This window comes from Esox lucius, chromosome 6, assembly GCF_011004845.1.
Source record: "Esox lucius isolate fEsoLuc1 chromosome 6, fEsoLuc1.pri, whole genome shotgun sequence".
NCBI classification, from domain to species: domain Eukaryota; kingdom Metazoa; phylum Chordata; class Actinopteri; order Esociformes; family Esocidae; genus Esox; species Esox lucius.
The window spans coordinates 25,291,497-25,316,176 of NC_047574.1; the positions used below are offsets into that span (position 1 = coordinate 25,291,497).

General features: G+C 46.0%; 1 protein-coding gene across 3 annotated transcripts in view; it reads left to right on the forward strand.

Moving 5' to 3' along the window:
- The window catches only part of LOC105025495 (protein quaking), a 65,511-nt gene that overhangs the window by 20,958 nt on the left and 19,873 nt on the right, over nt 1-24,680 (forward strand). For all 3 annotated transcript variants that reach the window (XM_010896211.5, XM_013134269.4, XM_010896210.5), the window contains exons 3-4: nt 6,428-6,544; nt 15,422-15,565. In XM_010896211.5, coding sequence (XP_010894513.1) covers nt 6,428-6,544; nt 15,422-15,565 — 261 coding nt within the window. The remainder of the gene's footprint in view (nt 1-6,427; nt 6,545-15,421; nt 15,566-24,680) is intronic.

The following is a 24,680-nucleotide window of genomic DNA, read 5'->3' on the forward strand; positions in this document are numbered from 1 at the left end:
ATACTATTACAGGAAAACAACGACCCCATAAACAACAGAATCCCTTTCTCAAACGGCAACCCGTGTTCCAGAAGCACCCCTGACTAAAAGCATATCTCCCAGACTCCCACCCAAATGTTTTAAATATGCACTCTTGCTTTTCCTGAATCACCACCTTTTGTTTGTTCTTCCTGGCACAGACATGGCTTTATAGAGAAGTGTGCGTGTGTAGGTGGGATGTGCGTGTGAAGTGATGATGAATGTGTGGGTGAAGTGAGGTGAGGTGGGGTGGGGGGGGACTCGGGGCAGGGAGTCACGCCCCAGTCTCTGTTATAAAGATTTAAAAAAAAACATTCACTAGTGTCTCGCCCCCGTTTCTGGGACGGGAGAGAAGCGGTGCGGAAATTAATTTGCCCCTTCAAACTCCTCCCAGTGTTGCTACCACTGTCTTGGCACAGCCGTTCCAATTTGCTGAACAGTGTTATTAGGCAATGAAAGAAAGTAAATCCAGAAGAGCACTAGCTCACACTCTACATTGTTATTGTTTAGCTGTCATTCATTTGTCTGTCTGTCTGTCTGTCTGTGTGTGTGTGTGTGTGTGTGGAACAACAAAGCAGGAATAGTGTGGCTGGATAGTGGTTGATGGATGGTATTCTAGTGGACCAGAAATACATTTTCAGAGGTTTGTGGTGACAAAGCTTTTAATTGTGCTCACTACAGCAGTGAGAGGCGCGGGGTAGAGAGGCAGTGTGAATGAGCGCTTGTCATCTATCATTTGGCAGCCGCGTTTCCTTTTCTGGGTCATGCTCGTCCTCAGCGGAGATGAGCGAGAGACCATCACTGATTATCAAACATTAGAAGCATGTGCGACCGGATTGATTGTCCCTCGGTTCTCTCATTTACTCTTCGCAATTCTTCACTGCAGGAGGGAGGGGGGAAACTGTGTGTGTGTGTGTGTGTGTGTGCGTACATAGGTGTTTCTTTTTACGTTTCTGTCCTTGCAACTTTTAGAAAAAGTCTGATACACTACCTTTTTATGATATCTAAAATGGCCACTCCATTCTGCACTTTGTGCTATTGTGTTGTGTGGTTGTGCACCTAGTTCTCTTCAGATGAATGGACTGAACTGTCTCTGGATCAGATTGTCTGCTAACCCTGGAAAGGCCAAGTGAGTCATTTTGACTCTAACTTAATTTCAAATATAAATATCTCTGCCATTTTTAGAGTCAGGCCAACCTTTATACATAACTGTTCCTAAATAAATATGTTTATTACCCGTATGTCTTTAGACGTTTTATATCACAAACAGAATCTGCGTTATAAGCAGTTTTAGGAGGATGTGTCATTATTTTCCTAATGGACCTAAAAGTGACTTTTTACCGAAACCCTTTATTAACACTGTCATATGCAGTTAATACATGTGTTTGTCTACAGTATACTACATCAGGAGAACAGAAGCTGAGGTTTCCGCCATAGGTGTTATACCAAAACACTGTGATGTCTTAAGCCACCTCAACCAAACTGCCACACAGCCCCTTTATTACAGTAACTGTGTGTGCGTGTGTGTGTGTGTGTGTGTGTGTCCGTGCACTTTCGGTGTTTGTGTGAGAGTGGTGAAGCCGGGGGCGGGGGCTGACCTTGGCTTTGAAGAGGGGCAGCCCTCCCTCTCATCTCCGCTGCTTTAGGAGGGAGTGAACGCGGGCGGGGGGAGGAGGCGAGAGAGGGCCGTCTGTGATTAGGTGAGCTAAGGCGTATAAACCAGGCCTCATTATTGTGATGATAATAATAAACAAGGCCAGACACAGGGGAGGGAGGAAGGTTCCTTGGATCACTGCATGGCTAATGAAGGTTAATTAGGGTTCATTAGGACCGCGCCGACAACACACGCCATCATCGTCTAGGATGAAGCTCACGCCCTCCTGTCATCGACCACCTACCGTGCGAATGGATGACGGCGCCCCAGCCGAATCTCACTCCCGGTTCAGTTAGAAGGCCGTTGATCTGACGCCTGTAACGTTGACCGGCGGGAGATATCGAATGCCGCCGCCAAAGCCCTTATCTCCCGAGTTTCACGTGTGGGACGCCCGTGAAATGGTCTGCGACTGGCCTTCGGTGCGATCGCAAGGTCAGTTATGTTAAGGGGTCAATAACGACGCACGCCCACGCGTGCCCAGGAGGAGCAGCGGCCTTTCTCCCCCCTGAGCCCGGCCTCTTGTCCTCCCGAATAATGAGAACAAAAGATTTCCTGCGGAAGGGGATTAGAACGGACCGCTATTAGAAGCCATGCAATCATTAATTTGCCTATTACAGCAGCTAGCTCGTTTATCTTCATGAGATAAGCTGATCAGTGTCTGGCGGTTGGTCCGGCTCTCCCCTCGTTTTAAAGGGCTCTAATTACACTGGGCTCCCTCATTTTATTGGAGTTGATGGAAAACACACTTAATCTCCACCGCCCAGATCGGGTAAAAAGGGCGAGTTCCTAAAAGCAGATATTAGACATTCCATTAGCTTCAATGGATTTTCCTCATTGCCCTCACTCTGCTCCTCTCTCACCTCCTGTGTCCCTCTCTCCCCCCGCCTGGCTCTCTCACGGTTTAGAGGAAGCGGTGGAGAGTGAAGGTGAGGCAGGTTCCGCCGAGTCAGTCTGTCTCTGTCCTATTGGCCTCGCCGGCTGGCTGCCACTGTTAGCCTGCCCCCCCCCTCTGATCAATACTGTGGATGGGAACTGGATCCAGCGGTTCACTGCCGTCGTCCGGACAATCCCGTCCTCACCCGTCCAACGTCAGTGATGGTGCTGTTAGGCCAGGGTTGCCGGGCGACTCATCAGCCAGATGATGACACCCCAGTTGCCTGTGGTGGTCTCTGTAGAGGAAGAGAATGCACGTTGTGCGCCCCGCATGGACCGCAGCCGTCGTGCTGAAACACTCCACGACCCAACGCATATGAAACGTGATGTGGGGGGGGGTGCTCCTGTCTCACGACGTGAGTCACTCTCGCAGATTTCACCTGACAGAACAGGAGATGGTGCCCCTTTTCATTCCCCTCCTCTCAAAAACACACACGTGTACGTGCGCACGCAAATATGTGAGAACATGCGTAGACGCACACACTCAAAACGCACGGGCCTCTTGAGCCCCGATCGCCCGCCTCGGTCCTACTGGGAGGTGTTCATCACTGCCAAACACATCAAAGTACTTTACTGGGTTAGGACAGGAGGAGAGGAGGAGAGGGAACGTTGACTAGGAAGAGGAGGTGAGAGGGAACAAAGCAGGGAGAGGAGAGACTGCTCCTGTAGGAGGTATATCAAAGCAGAGGACAGAGGGCCGGGGGAGGGAAACCGGAGGCGGGCTGAGATGTTCACTTCCATTCTGTCACTTATGTTTCGGTGTGCCGTGTTGTGTCACATGAATAAGGCAGCGTGTGTAAAAGAGCCCCAGCGACGCTGCTCGGAAATGCTCTTCCTGACCCATTTTGCGGAGTAGAGGATGTTTGGCTGTGATAAAGCATTCGACTTCACATGCCTTCGTGAATACTAAAAGGGCTCAGATAGCTGAACAGACGGCTCAGATATTTTGTTGAAATGTGATAGGTGGGGAAAGGACATTTAGAGTACAGGAATGTCTATTCTACTTGATGGGGATGATCGTTCATCATACTAATGTACAGTTTTGTGAAAAATGAATTACACCCCCCCTTTTCACATATTTGGACACATTGATATTTGACTTCAATTCCAACAACATTAAGTGATAAAGGTAACCCAATTTAACATACTACACCCCCAACAAAATAATGTTTAAACCTTAAATAAACAGCAATGCAATTTCTTTATGCGGAAATATTTCATACACACCACCTTTAACATCATGTAAAATGACTAAAATTAGAGTCAGGTGCACCAAAAAAGGGAAGAGTTACAATGGAAGGTTGTCTCACCAAATTGAGCTCCAGAACTGCAGGGTAACATTAAGGGTTCTTGTTGGCATGTCTTGCCAAAATCAATGTTGTACTCAACTCTCAGATGAGTTGTTGGACATGGAGGTGGTGGCATTATTGTTTGGGGCTGCTTTGCTCATTATTCCGTCAACCATGAATTTACATACTTTTTTACCAGGTAATTCTTGAGGAGAATGTGTGGACATCTGTCAAAAAGCTGTAGCTAAATCGAACATGGATCCAAATTACAATTATTCAAAGTACACAAGCAACGCTACGACAGTATGCAGGGTTACTGAATGGCAGAGTAAATACCAAGAATCTCAGTCCTATCAAAATGCTGTGGGGGGACTTGAAGTGGCCCTGTGTGTAAGAACGCACTGGAAGATGACACGGTTGATGCAGTACTCTCAAGAATAGTGGTGGAAGAGTTCATGGAAGCCATTTAAATCTAACTTTCCAGGGGGTGCATACTTACTTTTCCACATGACTTTATAGGAAATGCACCGTCTGGCACTGTTTTTTCCAAAGCAGCTTACAGTCATGCGTGCTTATTATTTTACATATAAGAGCCATGCTCGAACGACTGAACTACAGGGGTCAAGTCATTGCAAGCGAAACGCAGCCTGACTCAACCAGGGAAAGGGACGGTCGTTCCCCAGCAAATGGCTGCGTGGCACTGAGAAAAGTGTCACAGACTGCTGATAAGAACTCTACCTGCACGTGTGATTTCCAGTCCCTGTGAATGCCGTACTTATGAAAATCAACCTCTCCCGCGGTTTCTTTGATTGTTCCCAACACAAAGGGCACATTGGAACGTATTCTCTCCGGACAAGTGAGACAGATTGAAGAGCCTGATTTACGTGGCTATAACACCACTGAGAAAACCTGTACGCCTCTGGGTCAACCAATCAAACGACTTTGCATTACAGCCATTGATAGATACGCGTACGGACGGTTCTTTGGATGGCTGTACACGACAGTGACCTCTATGTTGAGATAACGTATTTTCGTTTGTGCCGGATGGCTATGTAATGTACGTGGGGTACAGAGGCGTAGCTCACAGCAGAGCAACAGAATGTGCCCTTTTCAACCGTGCCAGGTGCAAACTCCTCACTGTGGCAGCTGACAAACCTCTGAAACAACTGGGCTTTCAGCAAGGCCAGAAACCCATAAAAAGACAGCATGGGGTGTGTTTATTGTCTCTGCCTCTCTCACAAGCTCCGCTCAGTCATGGAGGCACGGAGGGAGGAAACTGGAGACTACACCGTGTTTGTTTGTGGGCTTGTACGTGTCAGCCTTGTTTTCTCCCTGGTTTCTACTGAAAGATAAGCAAACAGGTCTTCAAATAGTCTCTAAAACTGGAGACAGATGATCGGGATTCACAAGGAGAGGGGAGAATCAAGAGTGAGAGAAAAATGAAAAGTGATTCAAATGAATTATAAACAGCATGGTATGAACATTGATTGTTGCTCATCGCACAGTACATCAGTCCTGACACACTAGCTGTGGAGCCGACCCAAAAACAATACATCTTCCAGCCCCTGGAGCTCATTTGATTTGGTTTTCAATATGTCTGGCTCTGTTCGTTTTTGTGCAGGCTTTTGATAGCCACGATGGAGGAAGTTAGCCATGCTTTTCCTCCTGTTCTCTCACTCTCATCTCTAGTGGACTCTCATGAAAAACGGCATCAAAGTCATGCACTGACATGAGGGGATCTGTGGAACTAACACAGAACCGCAAAATAACCTTTCACTGTTGTTGTATCCAGTTGCTTTAAACTTTCATATTAAATGCGTATTAACCGGCCAGCCATCGGATAGTCTGGACAGGGAGACAGACAGTCTGGACTGGGAGACAGACAGTCTGGACAGGGAGATAGACAGTCTGGACAGGGAGACAGACAGTCTGGACAGGGAGACAGACAGGCAGTGTGTCCGTCTCTTGTCCATCATGTCCCAGGACCTGTTTGGGTGTCAGTGTCAGTGCCAGCTCATCGATAGTCAGCCCTCCAGAGGCCTGACTGACAGGCAGAGTGGGGCCCAGCGAGGGGAGGGGAAGTGAAAGGCAGAGAGCGGCCAAGGCTGCTGATCGATAGAGGAACGATCGCCGGGCCTTATCTCGTCGTTGTCGGCCCGGGGCCGGTCGACAGAGGCGCTCCCGGATATCGGCAGCTTTTCAGCCGCCAATCGAGCACCATTGTGTCAGAGCGCCGGGGGTGGGTGATGAGGGCGTGAGATTACAGCGAGGTAGAAGGGTCAATCGAGGGCCTCCCTGGAGATACGCACAGTCTGCCTCCTCCCCTTGTTTTGCCTGTTTTTATCTGGCATCTCTCCGTTTGATTTCTCCCAACTCCGCGGCGACTCGAGAGAATCAGTTAACATTTCTGTTACGGCGCTTTCAATTCAGTCACCTCATACATATCTATGATCTAGCGACTTGTCCTCGTTGAAGTACTTCTCCGATTTCATGTCCCGGTTCTAATGTGTGGTTGTTTGTGTCTCCCTGACAGTTTAACTTTGTGGGCCGGATCCTTGGACCACGAGGGCTGACAGCCAAGCAGCTGGAGGCGGAGACGGGATGTAAAATCATGGTGCGCGGGAAAGGCTCCATGAGGGATAAGAAGAAGGTGAGGCGACGCTCAATCCCATGCATACACTCGCACAGACACACAACGACGAGGGCTCGGCAACTTAAACGCACGCGGACACACAACGATGCCGCTAGAATGCACACCATGACAACTAGACGCTATTTAAATGTTACCGGTCGTGTTTGCGGTAATCTCTTTGCATAGAGGTGTTTCTTGTTACATTTACTACATTTCAGTACTGGAAACATAATCATCTTTCATAAAATTCTAACCTCATGTTAGACCACACGAGGCATTATCCAAAACATTCTTCTGATAAATGGAACTCTGGCTGCATTTACACACTTCGGACGGTGTGCTTGATTATCCTCTGAAGTCATTCCAGTACCCAGCGAGAGAAAGAGACATCTGCGGCGAAAACGGAAACTCTAATGACATTTGGTATCTAGGCCAACTGCGTATGTATCCTCAACTGATGTATGTGCACAATCGTCTTTGTCTCAGCCGCAGTTATCTCTCGCCTTGGCAACATTTTAGCATTCCTGATGAACCACTGTGCAGTTTATAGCCCACTGCCTGTTTTCAAATCAGTTCGCTCATTTTTAAGCAGCTGACATGCAATCATTTTAAATAATAGCGCTAAGTTTGTTTGCATTACATCTTCATTGTTTTTATCCCAGGGTTTTATTCCTGCATCTTCCGACGGCCTTTCTCAGCTCCTGTTAATGACAACTAAGCAAGCTGTTTGATAATTAGTATGCACGCTTGTCTGTGGTTGCTTGTGATTTAAACGAAACTTTTCCACAGCTGTCTCCACATGATCATGAGAAGAGCACTGAATAATGCTTTTTTTGTGTCTTATAATATCTGTTGACAAACTTCCATTTTCATCAGATATTGCTGTAGGCCGAATCCACTTTGCCATAAGGATCAACCTGCCAACTTCTTGTTAGGACCACAGCTACCTAGCCTCAGTCCAATTCACCTTTTGGAGACATACACTCTGTGATTAAATACCAAAGTAAGCAAGGTTTGAATTAGTTGTATCTTGGTGAACCAGTGTATCTATTTGGAAGTAAACTACTTTCCCAGTGCTCACCAGTGCTTGACTGGTGGGGAAGAACGTTTCTCATTAAGACCTAAATCTACTCCCGTTTTCTGGTAATTTAGCTCTTAATTAGGAACTTCCCTCACATGGTGGGACATTTACAGCCAAGTACCTTTGAAAGTGGTTGATAAATCCCTGCCCTAGTCATGGTCCACCACCGCTGGAGTGTGTTTTCATACAGTGTGTCTGGACAGTACTACTATCCTCCCAGGGAGTGTCCACTGGTGTGCAGGACCCATGAGACCATGTGAAGACTCACATAGTTCCTCCCTATTTGAAAACAGCAAACCCCCTCCCAAGATGCACCGTGCCGGGCAGGTGTTCAAACATTGTCCTTGGCCCTGGATCAGTGGCTCTTGAGGGGCCCCAACCAGTCCATCCTGGCCCTGTCCCTGATATGTGACTGTGCAGGGTCAGGGCGATCTCCTAACCCTAGCCCTTGAGCCACCAGGGGAATCTGTGACCCTGGGGGTCGTACGTGGACACGTGGAAAAACACGCACACAGATACTCATTTGTTTCCCGCCTCTCTTGTTGGAGTCTGTTTGTGTTTCCACTGTATAAGCAGGTCCCCGCCTCTATTTGGACAAGTGGTGTTAGTGGAGATGGTCATCTGAGCTCTTCCACTGAGTCCCGGTGGGGGCGCTGGCAGAGAAAATAAAACAAGTATCTCTGATATCCCTGTTGTGGTCTCCAGCGCTCCTCCGCATCTGCTTGAGCTCGGCGTCCTGCCGAAACCCAGCTGGTCTCACAGTATCATATCTGTCAGTGTTACGGGGCTGTTGAGGCCTTCTCCACTCTGCTCTAAGTGATGAAACGGATTGCGGGGTTGGTTAAACTACTGGTCTTCCTCACGCGACTTTCTCTCACTCATCTTTGCCTTGCTCTTTATCTTCCTCTCTCACTGTCTCTCCCCCTCTCTCCCCCTCGCACTGTCTCTCCCCCTGTCTCCCTGTCTCTCTCTGTGACTGAAGGTCATTGTTGTTACAGTGTTTTTTTGTTCCATGCTACCTGCACTCGGTTGATTAGATTACCACGCAGCACAGGGGCTGGTGTCCTTGTCCTCATCGTAATGTCCCATGCCACATACACACTCTTTAAGTGAAACAAATGCTTGCCGACACAGATCGTGGCATTGTGGAATGCGAAAGTCAGTGGAAACACGCCAAAGCCACACGCTCCCCCACACCAACTCACGCTCACCCCGGACACGCTGAACTTGTCAGGTGATAGGGCCTTCTCATGTACCACAGATAACACCACCACACTGAGATATGGAAGACCAAAATGCAATTTTCATCCTGGAAATATGGCGATTATATGAAAGCTTGGTGTAGGGTTTACAATTTATTTCTTATCCACAGCAACTTACATTATTGATTGTAGATTGGAAATCTGCTTGTTATTAACACCCCTATTCTTACAATAAGTTCCATGGGATCTTTACTGACTGCAGAGAGTCTAATCCCCTTCACCATTCGCTTGTCTCCCTCTCTGCCCTGGGGCTTTGGTACTTAGACCTGAGGGAACAGTGCTCTCTACTGGCCAACAAACACCACATCCAGCAACCTCTGGTCTCCAGTCCCCATGACTGACCACAAACAAACTCAGTTTAGGTTCAGAGGCGAGCCAGTAGGCGGGGGGGGGTGGGGGGGCTACGCAGCTCTAACCTAAAAGTAGGCGGGGTCACTGCCATGCTGGCCTGGGATTGGACGAGAGTGTCCCCGGGCGAATGAGCAGCCGCAACAATGTGACAGACATGACTCTGGCTCGGGCTCCTCTCTGCGTCGAAGCTATGGGAAAACAGGCGAGCCAGGTCGGCGTCAGTTGCTGTGCACCCAGGGTGGTCGTAACGGCGGCCCTGGGAGCCGGGACAGCTGCAGCCTTCGCTGTGAGTCACCGTCAGCTGCAGTAGCAGTGCCACATCCACGGCGCTTCAGCCGCCACCACCGCGAAAGGGGGGGTTGTATCTGAGATAAACCCACCTACGGCGCACTTTCGCAATTTCCCCCTTTTCCCGGCTATTTCTGATTTCTTACCACTCAGCCAGAGGTCCGCCGGCTGTCTGCTGCTCCAGTTATGATTCCATCACAGAACGTGCATGCTCCGCCACTGGCCTGCACGTACACACACACACACACACACGCCCGCGCACAATTTTCTGACGCAGCGCGCCACTAAATCAGCCCTTGTTTGAAACGCGGGACATCCGCCCACCATGTGTTCACCCGCCTCTCTCTCCCGGAGTTCACGAGACTCCAGGAATTGTCCTTTCCCGAGTCTCTCCGTGGAAGCAGCGCCGAGCCGTCGTTTGCATACAGATCGGTCTTGTCGTCTGTTGCATCAGTATTGCCGCGGGCCTCCAGGCGACACTGAAAGGAGTTAGCGCGCCGGCGTTGAGCTAAACCGTGAGCTCATGGCTTGGGCGGTTTGCATTACCTGTGGGGTTGCTGCACTGCATCGCCCCAGTCTGCTTAATTACTTCCTGTCTGTTCTCAGCTGATATGGGGCCTCGTAGCGTTGCGTTGGGGGTCATCAGGGCAGAAGTCAAGGTTATTTGAACTTTTGAGGATAAAGAACGCATGGTTTAGGTTGCTTGTTTGTCGTTCCTCTGAGAAGTACGCTTGGCAGTGTGCCGTGTGTGTGTTTCTCTGTTTGCGGGGCGGAGGGGGTATCGTACATGAATGACTGTTGAGCCGGTGAAAAGGCTATAATCCTTATTGCGAACAGATTCAGATTCGGTGTTGGAATGTTTCAAACGAGAGTGCCATAACAAAATAAATCCCCCAACCCTGCTTTTCTGTTTGGACCTAAATCCTTTAACAAGGAGCCTAGATGTGACAGGGTTTTTACACAATCAAGAAGTCGTCTGGATTTCGGCAAACAGCACATTGTTATTCTTCTTACTCTATACCCTCTGACTCCAATCCCTTCACAGTATGAGAGAGAGACACTGAGAGGGAGAGAGAGAGAGAGAGAGAGGGAGAGAGGGAGAGAGAGAGAGAGAGCGCAGGTGGCCAGTTTGTCCCGTGTTGAATAATGTTCAGTCTTAAAGGCTTTTCAACAGTAGCAGATTGAACCAGTCTGACTGAACCATAAATCCTGACTTATACACACTACATTCCCCTTTTTAACGCCCCGCCCCCCGCCCGCCCCCCCTGCCCCCGGCCTTTAAACCACCAATTCTGACGTGATGAGCGGACGTGCTCGTCTCCGCCCTTACTTTTACCCACCATTCCACCTAATGTCAGCCAGCGGTGGATCTCCCGGCTTTTGCCCTGGTTGACCTCTCTGTCCAGTGAACTTCCCCGCTGCGCTGCGCTGGGGTGACACAGGTTTAACGTGTCCTACGTACGTCGTGGCCCACCATACTCAGAACGCCGGGCTACGTCGTATGTCAGCGTAGTCGCCCTCTGACCTCCCTTTTCCGTCCCCCCTGTCTCCCCTCTGCCCAATTAGTGCTTTTTTGTGCGGCCATGTTGGCCCGGCTCCTGTGTTCTGCCTCACTGTTCCTTTGTGGGACCGACTGACTCTCCTCCAGGGGAGGCCTTATTGCCTGGGTTAGGGTTACAAAAGAGCTGGCCCATGGATTTATGGTAATTGATTACTCTCCAGGTCTGTGGATGAGGCAAGAGAAAGAAAGACAAGAGAGAGAGGGGGAGACAGAGAGAAATAGAGTCAGAGAGAGACATTGAGAGTGAGAGACATAGAGAGAGAGAGAGAGAGAGAGAGAGGTAAACAAGAAAGGATTACACTGCTGGATACAGGCGTTTGAGAGAGCTAAAGGAACATCACCTTGACTACCGCCATGTCATGTCGTTCTATAGTGGTTTTTGACACATTGAAGGGTGTGATCAGCTTTCATTATGTTTAATATAGACCCCTAGCCTAATAGTTACCCACAGGAGAGAACGGCCAAGGTCCTTGTAAATCTTAAGAATTAGGGATTTTTAAAGCAGTAACACCATGACCTAAAAACTGAGGGACACGCATTGCCTGCAAAATAACAGGTGTTTTAATAGCCTTATTTGTTCTATTGGTCTAAACAAAGTATGAAATAAATGTGTTTACTTTCTGCCTTTCAAAATAATATTTAAAAACATCAGGGTTTAAATCAGTCTTGTGGGATAGCCCAGGGTTCCCATGGTTAGTGGGGCAGTTAGCCCAGGGTTCCCATGGTTAGTGGGGCAGTTAGCCCAGGGTTCCCATGGTTAGTGGGGCAGTTAGCCCAGGGTTCCCATGGTTAGTGGGGCAGTTAGCCCAGGGTTCCCATGGTTAGTGGGGCAGTTAGCCCAGGGTTCCCATGGTTAGTGGGGCAGTTAGCCCAGGGTTCCCATGGTTAGTGGGGCAGTTAGCCCAGGGTTCCCATGGTGTGTGGGGCAGTTAGCCCAGGGTTCCCATGGTGTGTGGGGGAGTTAGCTCATGGTTCCCATGGTGTGTGGGGGAGTTAGCTCATGGTTCCCATGGTGTGTGGGGGAGTTAGCAAGGGGTCCTGTAGGTAGAATCCAGCTAGACATCTCAGGCTAGACATCCTGGTTGAACAAACAGTGTGATAGAGAACCAGATGAGCTTCGAGAGACGTCTCGACATTGACTGTCCCGAGTCCACTAGGAGTTGCTTTAGTTAATTAGGAGTTAATAAGTAAAACATTTTATATATAAATATAATACATAAATATTACAACCCCGTTTCCAAAAAAGTTGGGCCACTGCAAAAATGCTAATAAAAACAGAATGCAATGAAGTGCAAATCATTCATCCCTATATTTAATTGAAAATAGTACAAACACAACATATCAAATGTTGAACCAGAGAAATGTTATTGTTTGTAGAAAAATAAATTCCAAGGTAGATTCAGCAATGCAACATTTTCCAGTATAAAGGACTGTTATGTATTATTGATAAACAGTTAAATACAGTGCCTTCCAGGTAAATGAAAACACTTTAATCAATCATCCTCCAGAAATAATTATTTTATTCAAAATATGCCTTACACAATTATTGGCATCCCTGCATTTATATTTGATATTTACCTTGGTTGACAATAACTCTGGAGGGAACAGTGTGTTTAGGCACATGATGAGTAACTATTTGACCAGTGTTTTTCATGGTTGCAAAGGACCGTATTGATATTATAATTTTTTAAATATACAGAATCCTGATAGGACCGATGCAAATCCCTTTTTGTTCTTCAAGACGGTTAGATGAAGCCTGAGGTGATTCCCTGGATCTCATGTGCAGTGTTGTGTGCTGACCCTAACTCTAACTTTTACACTAAACCTAAACACCTAAGAAAGAACTATTTTGAAAGAATGGCATTAATAAATTTTGAACATGGCATTAATCGTATTTTAGAGACCTTTTTGTCCCCATTTATTCACAGTAGTAAAATCTGTTTTCCCACACAAACACACATCCCTGACCCCTGGTTGTGTTGCGCTGGCTGTTCCTGGGTGTTATTGATGTGTTAGTGGGTGGGCTGGCTGCTCTGTGACAGCCACACACTGGGGATCAATCTTTACATCCATTTTTAGTGCTTGTCATGAGAAAGTAATAGGACCTAGGTCAGGAGGTAGATAGCTGGAGAATGGGAGGATATTGTTGTTTGTACTTTGAAGGCCTACTTCCTCTGGCTTGTGATGCATTCTTCAATAATCGGCCTATATGTGATTGATGTTGAGTTGGCTGTTTGGAACTAGGATCGTTGAAACACTCAATACCTTTGGTATACAATACAACATTGTGCCTACATATGGCAACAAGTAGTGACAAAATATGTATTATCCGTTATAATATAAACCATACCTGGCAACGCATTATCCGCATCAAATGTGCATTTGAATGATCAGGCAGTAATCAAATGATTGGACAAACTGAAATAGACAGATCGTTGAAAAGAGCTGTTTTTCAATAAGAGCCACACGGGGCTGGCAGGAATCATGGACCAACAGCCTTCAATTTCCCATTTGCAACTAGAGTGAGAGAAATGAGTTGTTTTTGTATACCTGATTGTTGTATAAATCAGATCTGGATTTTTCATTTGGGGAATCATGACGACCAAATATGAGAATAGAAGCTAGTACGAGGGGGGAATATTTCACTGGTCTTCTCTTTCCTGTGACAAAGTCAATTACAGTATGTGTCTTTCATCTGGTCTTCTCCATTTCCCTGCTTCTCCTGTTTAAAAGGTAACAGATAAAAGGAGAAGCAGTAGTCATGGCAATGGCCTTCATCATCAGACAGCCCCACCCCTGCTTCAACAAAACTCTGTCTCATTCTTAAAATGGAAGCATTATTTATTCTCATCTCATGTAAATGAAAGCATTTTTAGGATTATATTTTTTATATGTACACTAGCAACATGGAGGCTGTGGAACATGCAGGTGTTACATTCACACATCGTATTTTAATACTCAAACCTCCCTAGTCCTTAGACGTCTATCATTCAAACTCCTCCTTTATGAGCAAACATTCATCAATTTAGTACCAACTAGATCTGATCTGACAATTGAAACTAGACAGATTTTCCAACCACTTCTTGGTCCATTTTGTTTTTGTTCCTCATCACACTCGTCAGACATAAGTCGAACATGTCGGCAGGGATACAGTCTGTAGTAGATTTTCCATCTGTGTCACGCGGGTCCCTCTCACGCTCGGACGCACACTGTCTCACTCTCTGTCTCACTCTCTGTCTCACTCTCTGTCTCACTCTCTGTCTCACTCTCTGTCTCTATGGGTTAGGTCATTTTTAGAGTCATTCAACCTTTGATGCCATGCACTGTGCGTCCTGTCTTCCGCAGCGGTGTCATGGGTTTAGGCAGATCAAAGGGGAGTATGTTGGGAGATGCTGTGTTTCTCTTTGTGTGGCATGTTATTTCTGCATCGTACAATAATGGCTGTTTATTGTTCGAAGTTTGTAGCTGTGGGTTGGCCAGGAAGCAGAGGAGAAAATGTGTGTCGTTTCATGTTGTTTTATACTCAGCACTGACGACACATTTTATGCTAATGTTGATGCTCAAACGACACTTGAGAAACTCTTAAAGTTGGATGCATATTTATATGAGGGGAGTCTATCTAGTACTGGTAACAGATGTTTTTCACTCTAGCTAAAACAATGTGGTTTTCTTTTATCCGATGTAGAGATTTGCTGCATTAACGTAGCAGTTCAGGATCAATTGAATTAAGCCCCTGTTTAAGAGAAGACCAAAGTGACTTTGCCGAACTTCCAGCATATCTGTAGGTTACCGTGTCGTCTGACCCAAACGGTCACCTTTAGACTGATCGCATGAAGACTCGGGAGCAACACGGGCTATGTTTGCCTCATTTTGAACAGATTAGCTATATTGAATAAAGGGAAAGAGCGAAAGCCTTACACTCTAAGTGTGCTCTCTTAAAGAATGTGGGAGTTCAGCGAGTCCACAGAGCTTAGCTAGATGCCTCCTGACATGAAGGATTTACTCTGGGATTTCAACGAGTCTTCTCCTCTGGCTGTTACATACCTATGGAGAAACATTTGTCCCTATATATTTTGGAGGGATGAATGACACCGACATGCTGACATGAATCATTCATGGTTAGTCGTGTTTCACCATTGGTCATGTTTGGTCATGTTTAAAACAATAGGTGTCATCGATATATTTCCATAACACAGATAGAAAGCCTAGTGCTGAAAGAAATGCAAAAAAATCTTTGCATCAAAAAGGCTTTTAAACCACAACTAGGCTTAAGCTATGTCTGGGAAACCAGCCCATGAAGTGTAGCCTGTGGACCTGTTTTGAACTGTTTCCCTGCACTACCCCCTCCTCAGGAGGAACAGAACCGAGGCAAGCCCAACTGGGAGCACCTAAACGAGGACCTGCACGTGCTGATCACGGTGGAGGACGCGCAGAACCGGGCCGAGATCAAGCTGAAGAGGGCTGTGGAAGAGGTCAACAAACTACTCGTGCCTGCGGTAAGTCTCTTGTCACTTCCTGTCGCCAAAGGCCCACGATTCAGGGCTCAGACTAAGCCCCTCCCCCATCCAATCATTTTATTTCAAATCTGTGATTCATGTATTTGATAGAATATCAAGTGGATCGGCAGTCGGCCTGCCCACTACTCTAGATCGTATATCTGTGAGTCAGTGTGAGATTATTTTCACAAAGGTGGGTGCGTAAGCGTGACTGCAAAAGACAGTTATCACATTCGTGCCGAAATTAAGTTTTAGCCAACAGCTTAATATTATAATTTCATTCAAATGAGACAAACTCCATAATATCAGCACAAAAAGCAATTACCCTTTCCAACCAATTACCGCACGTAGCACATCAGGTGACCAAGGCAATAAGACATGTAGATCCTTTAAAGGGATACTTCAGAATTTTGGCATTTAGCGCCTTTTATCTACTTCCCCAGAGTCAGGTGTGCTATTGTTTCTGTGTGTAGTTTCAGTTGCTATCTGAAATGTGAGAAAATGCTAAATTGTTCATCTGACGCCAGGGAAGTAGATAAAGGGCCTGAAAATCTAAAATGATCCCTTTAAGTAAATACCTGCTAGAGAGACGTGAAGCAGTTTTCTTTATTGAGAAATCAATACCAAAAATTATGCTTTATCAGTCAGGTTAATTAAGGTGTGAGTGTGTGCAGAGATGGGTAGTTGGTATTTTATAAGAAGATACCTTAGAGTGCTTTTTGTATTTTCTCAAGTAATTTCCAACAGTTCTGATAGAAATGTTCAGGTGTGGAGCTCATTGGAATGATTCCAGAGGTGTTTTTTTACATCAGCATTGCGGTCACACTTGACACTTTGGTCACATTTAAAAAGTTCCCCTTATTCAGTTTTTGTTTTGTCATATGTTTAAAATACAATATATTGTATTTTTACTAGATAGAATACTTTGCAAAAGTACTTATTTAGATAGTTTGATCTGTTGGGTAATTCATTTTCTTATGTTTGCCCATCTCTGCATGTTAAGTCCACAGGAGCGAGAGTGATAAATAAGCGTTTTCACAGAACCAAAAGAGACAAAGGAATGACCTTTTTTTTGCTGATAATCATGTTCTCCCTTTCATTTCCTTGGTGTCACTTGATGAACAGGAAGTGAGAGTCTTTCTCTGAGAACAAAAGGGGATGTTTAGGATGAAGCCACTGGGATGGTGTAATTATTTCAGTCTGCTGTCTGCCGGCTTCCTCTACTTTACGACGGACTGTTTTAGCATATTTACGCATTGAGACTTAAATTACCTAACTTGCCCCATGGTCAGAATGACCTAAATGACTGAGGGCTGGAATAGCAAATGACATGCACCACCCATGAGCTTATGTGTGCGCACCCATTCAAATAGCCTGCGTGGTTGGCTTTTAGTCCACGAGATGTAATGGAGGATGATGACATGTCCTGAAAGAGAATCGTGGGTAAATGTGTCAGCCCGTTATATTCACCGTTGCAAGAATCTCGGCATCGCATTACGGTATGTCCTATTCATAGACACCGAGCTGTGCTGACTCAACGCAAGGAGCCAATTGTTAGGTAGGATGTCTCAGAGTTCAGTCAGTCGCCAAACCCACTTGTTGATGTTTTTTAGCTAGGCACAGTTGCTCTGTTGACTGACAGGAGTCCATTTGGGAGATTGCGTCATTTCAGAGTCTAACCTCATTGGCGGTTTGGCACCAGCGGTGTCGAATGGGGCTCTTTGGTTTAATGTAGGGTCCCGCACGGATCCTTCCAGAAAGGCCGCTAGCAGGGGGAGCATCAGGGACGTAGCTAATTTCAGTGATCAACCTACCGCTCATAGATGAACGAAGGACACAATATAAGCAGGGCAGAGCGTCTTAAAAACTTGGAAGGGAGGGACGTTGTGGTTTGTGTTTGTATGCGGTACTTGTTGTGTGAGACTAGGGAGGGGTTAGCAGCTGTCTGGTAGCCTGTTGGAAGCAGGATTGATTTGGGAGAAGTGACTCAGCCCCTTGCTAACGAGGGACAGATTAGGAGATGTCATAACGTGAACATCGTCACGTGAAACCAGGGAGACGTCTGTCAGACACGCCCTGCTTATTGGAGATAGATTGTCCAATTAAGTATTATTTGGGGTGTGTTTGAATTTTCTCAATAGTACTTTGGAAACCGTGCTGTTCGGGTTGTTATTAATGTGGTGTAGAAACAATGTGAGCGCTGTTCCACTTAATTTACAATTATTACTGATTATTACTTTTTTCATGACTTTTATTGTTTTAACTGTTTTAACTCTAAAGTAATATGACGTATCTGTTGCTTTGCCTTGTCACTGCATGAATAAAGCCAGAGACTCGCCTCAACATATTGCCATGGCAACTGCCCCCTGGCTACCCCCAATGTAAGGGATGTTACTCTCCCTCTGGCTCCTGGCTTTCACCACAACAGACCTCAGTGTTCTGGCCATCACAGTACAGTAGAAATACCAGCTATCTGTTGCTCCCAGTGCTCTGAAGCCCACGCTCTCCTTTCCTCTCCTCCCACTCCTCTCCCCTCTTTGTCCTCTATCCTCCTCTTCTCCTCTCTCTTTGTCCTCTCCCCTCTCTTCCTTCTTTGTCCTCTCTCCTCCAATCTCCTTTCCTCATCCCGTCCCGTCTTCCTCTTTCCTCTCCTCCCACCTCCTGTCCCCTCTCTTAGTCTGTTGTCCTTTCTCCTCCAGCATCTCTCCTTCTGTCTACCTAGACCCCTCATACTTTTTTCTCTCCTCCCCTCCTGGTCTCCTCAACTTTCCAGTGTTGGTCAGAGTGGCCTGTGTGATCTCCTGGATAGGCCCTGACTCAGAGACAGGGAGTGAACTCCTCTCGAACCCTGTGGTAAAATCTATTACCAGGACCAGTGTTTGCCTCCGGGGGCTTGTCGCAGACAAAGAAAATGAGATGCGGATGTGTTTTTCCCTCTGTTTGCATAAAGATAAGAGCCAGAAGCTTTTCCTCTCTAACTCCCTAAAAAGCTTCTTAATCCCTGCTGAAATTTACATACAAATTGAACGCGTCGTGTGACATTATATCTGCCGGTTCTGCTCCATGCTAAGTTTTGCTCCATCACAGCGCAGTGACACATTCTGCCGGGAGTCTGGTGTCTCCATGCCTGTTGGTTGGGTAGCTGACATTCTAGATGCAATTCCTTAAAGTTACTGGTTACAGGGTCACCGGAGTCTCTCACCGGGCTAAACACTTCACCGAAAGGGTGACTTGACTGTCTGGTTGGACTCTTTTGCCTGGAGGTGCAGTGGCCCGTAAACAGCCCAGGTTAGGAGAGAGGTGGCTGGCTGGGTGTTCCTTGGTGCACTAGCGACGTTGGGAGCTATAGGTGACTGCTAGGGGGGCGCCTGTCCTAATCTTTCCTGCCCTTAGGCGAGGTCATAGCTACAAATCGGATACCGAGAGTTTTTGAGAAATGTAGGTAAAATTGGATAGGCATATATAATAATGCACATATAATACAAATAATAAATATTGGAATCGTTAATGTAACTTTTGGTTTTCCCAAACTCAAATATGTAGTCTGATAGCATGGTTTATAGTTTATCTAAAATGCTAAAACACTAAACTACATTCTCTGAACTAAATTCTCAGTGGCCTAAACCCATTTGTCGAATCAATCCCACTTTTGGCAAATCTTTAACGTTCAGGTAGACAACAAATCGCATTCACTCTGTTTGCAAAACTCTAAACACATTTTCACTCACTAAAACACACATCTCACTGTGATGCACTTGTGTTGCAAAATGAAACCAGCCACAATTAGAACAGTCATCATCGTTTACACACAGTGACTCAAAACTGTTCACACTTGTTTCATTTTGAGTTTTCTTTGATCATTGGGCTTTTTCAGTTGGACTACTGTACTTTTATGCCACTGCTGAATATACAGACATTTAATGCTGTATTTCTTGCAGTACTTACAGTATACAATATATTCACTGAACTAAGTTGTGGATATTATACATCTTTTATTGCAAAATGCATTTACTATATACAATAAAAATTATATGTAACTACATGCCCTGGATGCTGTGTTCTCAATTTTTTTAAGCAGTGTCTAATGAATGCTCTGCAGTGTTTATATATTGATTGGCTGTGTGAATGATCTGAAAGCAATGTTTGATTTTGAGGGCAGATTAAATGGTTTTGCGGCGATTGTTAGATTATGTGAATGTAGTTTCAAGACTTGGCTCTGTGTTTTAAGTTTTGAGAAAATGGGTGAAGGTTTCAAGAACTGTGTCTTAGCAATTGTGAAAAAATGTAAGAGGCTTTAGAAAAAGACAAAAACGGATCCATCAATGGAAATTTTTTCAAAGCTGAACTTAGGTTTTCTCAATTGCTTACACGTTTTCTGAAAGTATGGCGTATTTTCTCAAAACTCTAAACACAAATCCAAAAACTTACACACACAACCCAAAACTCCACAAATCTCTTGTAAAAGCACTGCAATCCTTTGGAATCCTGCAATCAAATGACACACACACATCACTAAATGAATAGACATTTCTTACAACCAATTGAACACTGATGTGCTCAATGGAAAACACTACTATGATAATCTTATCAGTTGCAGTTTTGCATTTTCATTGTTACACTACATACTGTACGTACAGTAGCCTGTTGTAAACTGTTATGTTTTTATACTCCATTGTTTTCCAACACAGAATAGCTCACCTTTGGCTAAGTGAAATGATTGCTATGATTGCTAAGTGAAATGCAATAGGTGTTTGCCCGAATGAGCAGTCAATGGTGTAATTGATGGTTTGAGTTTAGCATTCTGAATCATAGTTTTTTCCATGTGAAAACAAGATTTTATCAATGACGATTGGGCCAAAAGTAGTGGTTTACCAAAAAGTGTGGTTTAGAACTGCAAAATGAGTGAAAAGTGCAGAATTGGTATACGATAAGGTAGATCAGATTCAGGTTTTGGTCACTGTGTCCCAAATTCCAGTGTTAGTGAGCAATTGAGAAAACTGTAATGTCATTGATAAATCAGAACGATTTCATAACGTTTCTTTCAATTAAATTTTTTTATCTGGTAGCATGAGGGTCTTCCTGCTCACCCTACGAGCTCAGTCAGCTTTGTAGACACCTGAGGTAGGCGCTAGAGTGTGATGACATCCTCCCCACTCCCCTGATGATGCTGGCCGATTCACCCATTAGACTCCGGGCCAGCTAGCACAGTCCAGGCTTGAACCGAGACAGTCTGTGGTGTTCAGCTTTTACACCTGGTTGATGGCAGAGTCATATGAATAGTGTGAGCTTACTTTAACCGCGTATGTGTTTGTTTGAGTTTGTGTGTGTGTTTGTATGCATGATTACATGTGCTTGCATGCATTCTAGCAGATTTATGGCAATGAAACCATTCCTTGAAAGCCTTAATGACCCCAGTGCCTTGTAAGAACACAGAGGACGATCGGGTCTAAATGGAGCCCGCTCATAAAGCTCTTTCACTGCTACAGTAGATTTATAGAATGACGTTGTGCCTTTCAAATGTCCTCCAGCCATAGAAGGTGATGTCAAGTCAGTCAGATGACATAGGCCTGTGTATCTTTCCAGGGGTGGCATTAAAACACTGGCCTTAACCTCGTGAATCATTTGCCACCACATTTATGCTTTTAACTCTTAAGCTTCCTCCCCTACCCCAGTGAAGCCAAGTAACTCACGTGTCAAATCCCAGTTTTGCAAACAGGAGGAAGTGCAACTTCAGCACACTGTGTGTGTGTGTGTGTGTGTGTGTATGCCCTTGCGTGTGTTAGCATGTGAGATGAAACAAATAATAAGTAGATTTCTGCCATCTGCTGTCATCAGTCCTTCTAGATTTCTTTCCAGCATTTTTGTATTTTTATTATGGAAGCTTGTGATTATTTTTGTCCAATTTGTTGTAAAATGTATTACGGGTAAAGTTTGTCGACATGTGACCTATTCAACCAATTTCAATGCAGCAAATGTGCGTGATTCATTCAGGTTTCATGCCCTATTTCATTTGTTCAGTGGTCAGAGAGTTTTAATCAGTAATCGTGACTTGACGTTTGTATGCGGCGACAATAGTGCAGCGATTGTTCAAATCTGCAAGCCCTCGTTTTAATATGCCGGCAGTGGTTGAACTGTAAAGAAAATAAAAAATAATGTCACTGTTGCAAAATCCTGTGTGTTGTATCGCCATCCTCTCACGGCTGTCTGTTCCCTTAGACAGTATTAGCAGCATAAGCAGGCAGAGGAGCCTAAACAGCCGGCCGCTGAGGGGACCTGGTTTAATTAAAGTCCTGTCTATCAGCCGGGGCCCTGAAATGGCTCCTGGCCCCCGCAACTCAGACAGATAGAGTGTGGCTCTAATTGTCAGGGTCTGAAGATAAAGTGAAATTCAAATTGTGTGTGTGTGTGTGTGTGTGTGTGTGTGTGTGTGTGTGTGTGTGTGTGCCCCTCGTCCCACTCAGCTTAGCCAGCTGTGTGCTTGTAGTGTCTTGAGTGCTGGTGGACCTGAACAAACACACACTTGCGCGTTTAGGGACTCCAGCCTCCTGCTACCAAGCCTGTCAGTCATGTCTGCTCCTTAGCTACTAGATGAATATCTACACTTGACAGTTTTTATTAAACACACGCTCTCTCCAGGGAAACACTGAGCGTTTCACTCCATTTCTCGGATTTTGTCACCTTTTTTTTCCTTCCTTCCCATCTTTCTATCCCCTTCTCGCTCGCTCGCTCTTGGTCTGTCGCTCTCTCGCCTTCACGCTCGTTCTCACACTCACACGCTTTGCACAACCCAAGCATAAACTCACACTTTCTCCTCTGGTTCACACTGATAGTAGAAGCTTTAACTGGTGCTGTAATCTTCAGAGCGCGCACACACGCGGGCACAAACGAACGCACACTCATGCCTGCGAAGGCGCTCTCGAGATTCTTGACTCAATCGCTGGCTCAAGGCCACAAGGACATTAGTCTGCGTCTGCACCTTTCCAACTGCTGGTTTTGTCAGCGTGGTCAATTCCTAGGTGGCGGCGGTCCCAGACAACTGACACGCTTAGGATGACATGAGGTACAACAACCGGCAGACACTGTAAAGAGACCGGTTATGCCTCCGCCATTTCCACACGTCTTCTGGGTTTGGGGACTCGATTAAAATCAATTGAGTGTACCGGGGAGAGGCAGCCAGGTGTTTTGTGACTGAAGCAGCGGAAGCAGAGCCTGTCTTTGCCTGTCTGTGCTCCAGTTGTGCTACAAGTGAAGTGAAAGAGAGAGAGGGAGAGAGGGTGGGAGCTGCACAAAGGCTGAACAAAAGCCCACTGGTTTGTGGGAGTTCCCATCTGTCCCCTCTGCAGCACAATAGGCCCTCTCTTGCATGACATGTTTTTCTGCTGCTCGTTGTTTCTGGAAGTGCAGAGCCAAGGAGCCAGGAGGGAGGGCCGTCTGAACAGGTCAGGCCTGCCTGAGACTCAAGCGTTTGGGGTGATGTGTGTGTGTGTGTATGTATGTAGATCTGTATGATTCGGATTTATGTCGGTTTATGCATGTGGCTGGGTTACAGGTTTGTGTGTGTGTGTGTGTGTGTTTGTGAGTGTCTCCCTGTGTGGCTCTGGGTGTTGTATAGGGACCGCTTCTCTGGTCACATGACTGAGTAGTCATCCAGGTCTTTGAGGCTGAAAGACCATCAAAAGAGCCTTTGTTTACAACTGGAGTGTGGAAATCCTAAGCTGGGCTTTCTACTCCTGCAGGGCAGGATAATGCTCTCAGTGGGGTTCTCCTCTCCCCTTCCCTGCTTCGCCCTGACTCCCAAATCTACTGAGTTCTCCTCTCCCCTTCCCTTCTTCACCTTGACTCCCAAATCTACTGAGTTCTCCTCTCTCCTTCCCTGCTTCACCTTGACTCCCAAATCTACTGAGTTCTCCTCTCTCCTTCCCTGCTTCACCTTGACTCCCAAATCTACTGAGTTCTCCTCTCCCCTTCCCTGCTTCACCTTGACTCCCAAATCTACTGAGTTCTCCTCTCCCCTTCCCTGCTTCACCTTGACTCCCAAATCTACTGAGTTCTCCTCTCCCCTTTTCTCTCTGTCTCTTTCTCATCTCAGTGTATCAAGGTAAATGGCTTTATTGGCATGGGAAACATTTGTTTACATTGCCAAAGCAAGTAGGAAACAAGAAGATGTAATAAATAACAAGAGATCTCTCTCGCTCTGTATATCTCTCATCTCTCTCACGCTCTCACACACACACACACACACACACACAATAAGATGTTAATCCTCATCCTTTTTCTCTCACATAGGCAGGCGTGAGTCGTCTCTTTTTCTGTCCCACCCTGAATGGCATAAACAAGACGCACCCTCACTAATGTTCACTCCCGTTCACTCTCCAACACAAAGGCAGCCTCTCTATCACTCTCTATCACTCTGCGTTTAGTCACTTCTGTTGAGTAACTCCCACTGAATCCGTCCAGTTGATGACCCTCCCTGTCCTTTCACGGACGTGTTTGGGAATGTACCCAACGGTTCCCCCCCCTCTCCTCTCCTCTCATACATGGGGTATCAGGTAGGGGAAAAAACAGAGAATGCGGTGAAAGGGGATAGAAAATGTGTCTCCGTGGCAACCTGTGGAGTGGCTCCAGTCCGGGACCTTCAAAAGAGCCCCAGTCACATGACTGTAAAAAGAGAGGCTTGAATTCCCGACTGCCCCCGTTTTCAGAAAGCCAGAGGCGAGCAAGGACCCCCCAAGCTCTGGGAAACAAGCTGTCCATCTTCATCCCCACCCTATCGCCTGGTTCTCCCCAATTCCTCGTGAAAAAATTTAGTTTTGAGAGTCTTTCAGACAGACAGAGAAATTAATCTAGCTCTCCAGTGCTGTTTTGCTTAGATATAGTATTCCACCAGCTGCCTGCTTGCCTGCCAGCCTGAGGCATCTGTGAAACCAAATGTCACCTCCAAATTGAAAGGACTACTCTGAACACGTACCTTTTATCAAGTAAACATCCCATTTTTCACATGCAGGTTGCAGTGTAATGGCTCACTTGACGTCTACACTACTGCAGACCTTTGTAAAATGGCAATTATGTGCTTTTGTACATGATTTGTGAGAGATGAAGTCTGATGTGTTTGTTG